The sequence below is a fragment of the Etheostoma cragini genome, chromosome 2 (genome assembly GCF_013103735.1).
Source record: "Etheostoma cragini isolate CJK2018 chromosome 2, CSU_Ecrag_1.0, whole genome shotgun sequence".
NCBI classification, from domain to species: domain Eukaryota; kingdom Metazoa; phylum Chordata; class Actinopteri; order Perciformes; family Percidae; genus Etheostoma; species Etheostoma cragini.
In genome coordinates, this window is record NC_048408.1 from 25,999,310 (window position 1) to 26,001,165 (window position 1,856).

General features: G+C 41.8%; 1 protein-coding gene across 1 annotated transcript in view; it reads right to left on the reverse strand.

Annotated features, from left to right (window-relative positions):
* Nucleotides 1–1,856, reverse strand: part of LOC117961083 (vascular cell adhesion protein 1-like) — a 6,311-nt gene extending 4,455 nt beyond the window's left edge. The window contains exons 1-2 of the mRNA XM_034899472.1: nt 1,589–1,856; nt 303–507 (exon numbers count right to left, since the gene is read on the reverse strand). Coding sequence (XP_034755363.1) covers nt 303–507; nt 1,589–1,643 — 260 coding nt within the window. The 5' untranslated portion in view covers nt 1,644–1,856. The remainder of the gene's footprint in view (nt 1–302; nt 508–1,588) is intronic.

Below are 1,856 nucleotides of genomic sequence, written 5' to 3' on the forward strand. Positions count from 1 at the left end.
TTGGAAAATGGCTGCAATGAAACAAAGAGTGAAAAATTTAAAGGGGTCTGAATACTTTCCGTACCCACTGTATGTACACACTGCTGAATTATTAGGGTACTTAATTAATAAGGTAATTAGGGTACTGGCACCTTTCACTGTCCAATTCAGGCACCACCACAGTATATCTGTTCTTTTGAAAGGAAGTATAGGAAGACACAAAAGTAAACATCATTTGGAATTAGTTTGAGCAGCAGACCCTTTAATCATTGAGCCACTGCACCACCCTGAAATAATCAGCTGCTATTCTTGCATCGACATACCTGACCACCAGAGTGGAGGGTGACATCGTCAGAGGGCAGCGGACCTTTTCTGCTGACTCTCCAGAGTTGCTGGTGAGGGAAGGTGTGGGTGGTGGGCTACTGAGAGAAGGAGACGGTGGAGGTGCCAGGATTGTCAGAGAGGGAGGTGAAATTTGTGACAAAAAAGGTGGAGCAGATGTGTGCATGGAAACAGGAGATGAGGTAGCTGAGTTCACAGGAGTGGTCGCAGAGTCGGAAAAGGAAGAAAGACACAATAAGTCACTTGATGTATCTTGATGACACCCTCCAAATCATTGTGGATTAGGGGAGTTTCACTACAGTAATGCTCAGAATACACACTACAGGTAAAGGTTATTTTATTTAAAAGAATATATACCATTTCATAATTATTCTCCTGTTAATGTTCTGCAAAGAATAGAACCTAAAATGTCAGATTTGAGGGTGATGTGTCTCTTCATTTGTTTACGTTGGTGCGGTAAGCTGTGTGACCTCATTAGTCATTCTCACTGTCTTTACGTAATACAGGCGAGGGTCAATTGAATTTTGCCATCTCGTAAAATAATACTCTTTTTAGCCGATCTATTGTGAACCATTGTTTCATTTCGCGCTGAATACACCCAGTGTGTTCCTCTGAGGAAGGAAGGACACCCTGCCCAAGTCAAAGAACTCGCTCCTCTCTTCATGACCATTGTTCCCCTGAATCCTGAGGTTGTTCTGCTGCTTATCAGATGATCTCACCCACAGTAGCTCTCTGGTGTGTGTGTGTGTGTGTGTGTGTTGGCATATAGGCTGTCAAAATTTAAATGAGTGAAATAAGCCAGGTTATGTTTTCAACCAACAATCTCATTTTCAAGTCTCAACAATTACTTAGTGTCCAACTTTATAATTTTATTTATTTATAAAGATGGATTCAGTTTTACGAGAGCATATCATAGATCATAAACTAGGACTAGGGTGTATATATACATATGCACAGACAAAGACACTGTCTGTGTCTGTGTGTACATAAGACCTATAGGACAACTGGAAACTAGTGGATTTGAATTATATAACGGCATAATTGAAATATTCAAGTCCCTCAAAATCGTACGGACAGTAAATGTACTTAGTGACTTTGCATCATTGCTAGAATTGTCATTCATCAGTTATGATACACACACACACACACACACACACAATGTTCACGTTCTATAGATTAAATTCTTAAAATTGACTGTTCTCACATTGAGCCTATTGTGTCATTGTACCTGCGCCCGTGGCATTTAGCTAGCCGTCATTTCACTCACCTGACCCGAACAGGCAAAATAGCAGAAGCGTGATTGGCTGTCCATACGCACACATCCTTCATCAGGTTCCCTGGCTCAAAATACTGCCTGCTGAAACAACGTCTCTCTACACCAGTTACTGGCTGTGCGATGCTGGCTGTGACCCGGCCTGCGTCTTCTGAGAAAACACATGGGGTACTTTAGGTTTTTATGGGTGTGTGGGAGTGTATGCACATGCTTTTTTTTGAGTGTGTCTGTAGCTGATGATCAGGCGATTCCTTTGCTTTGG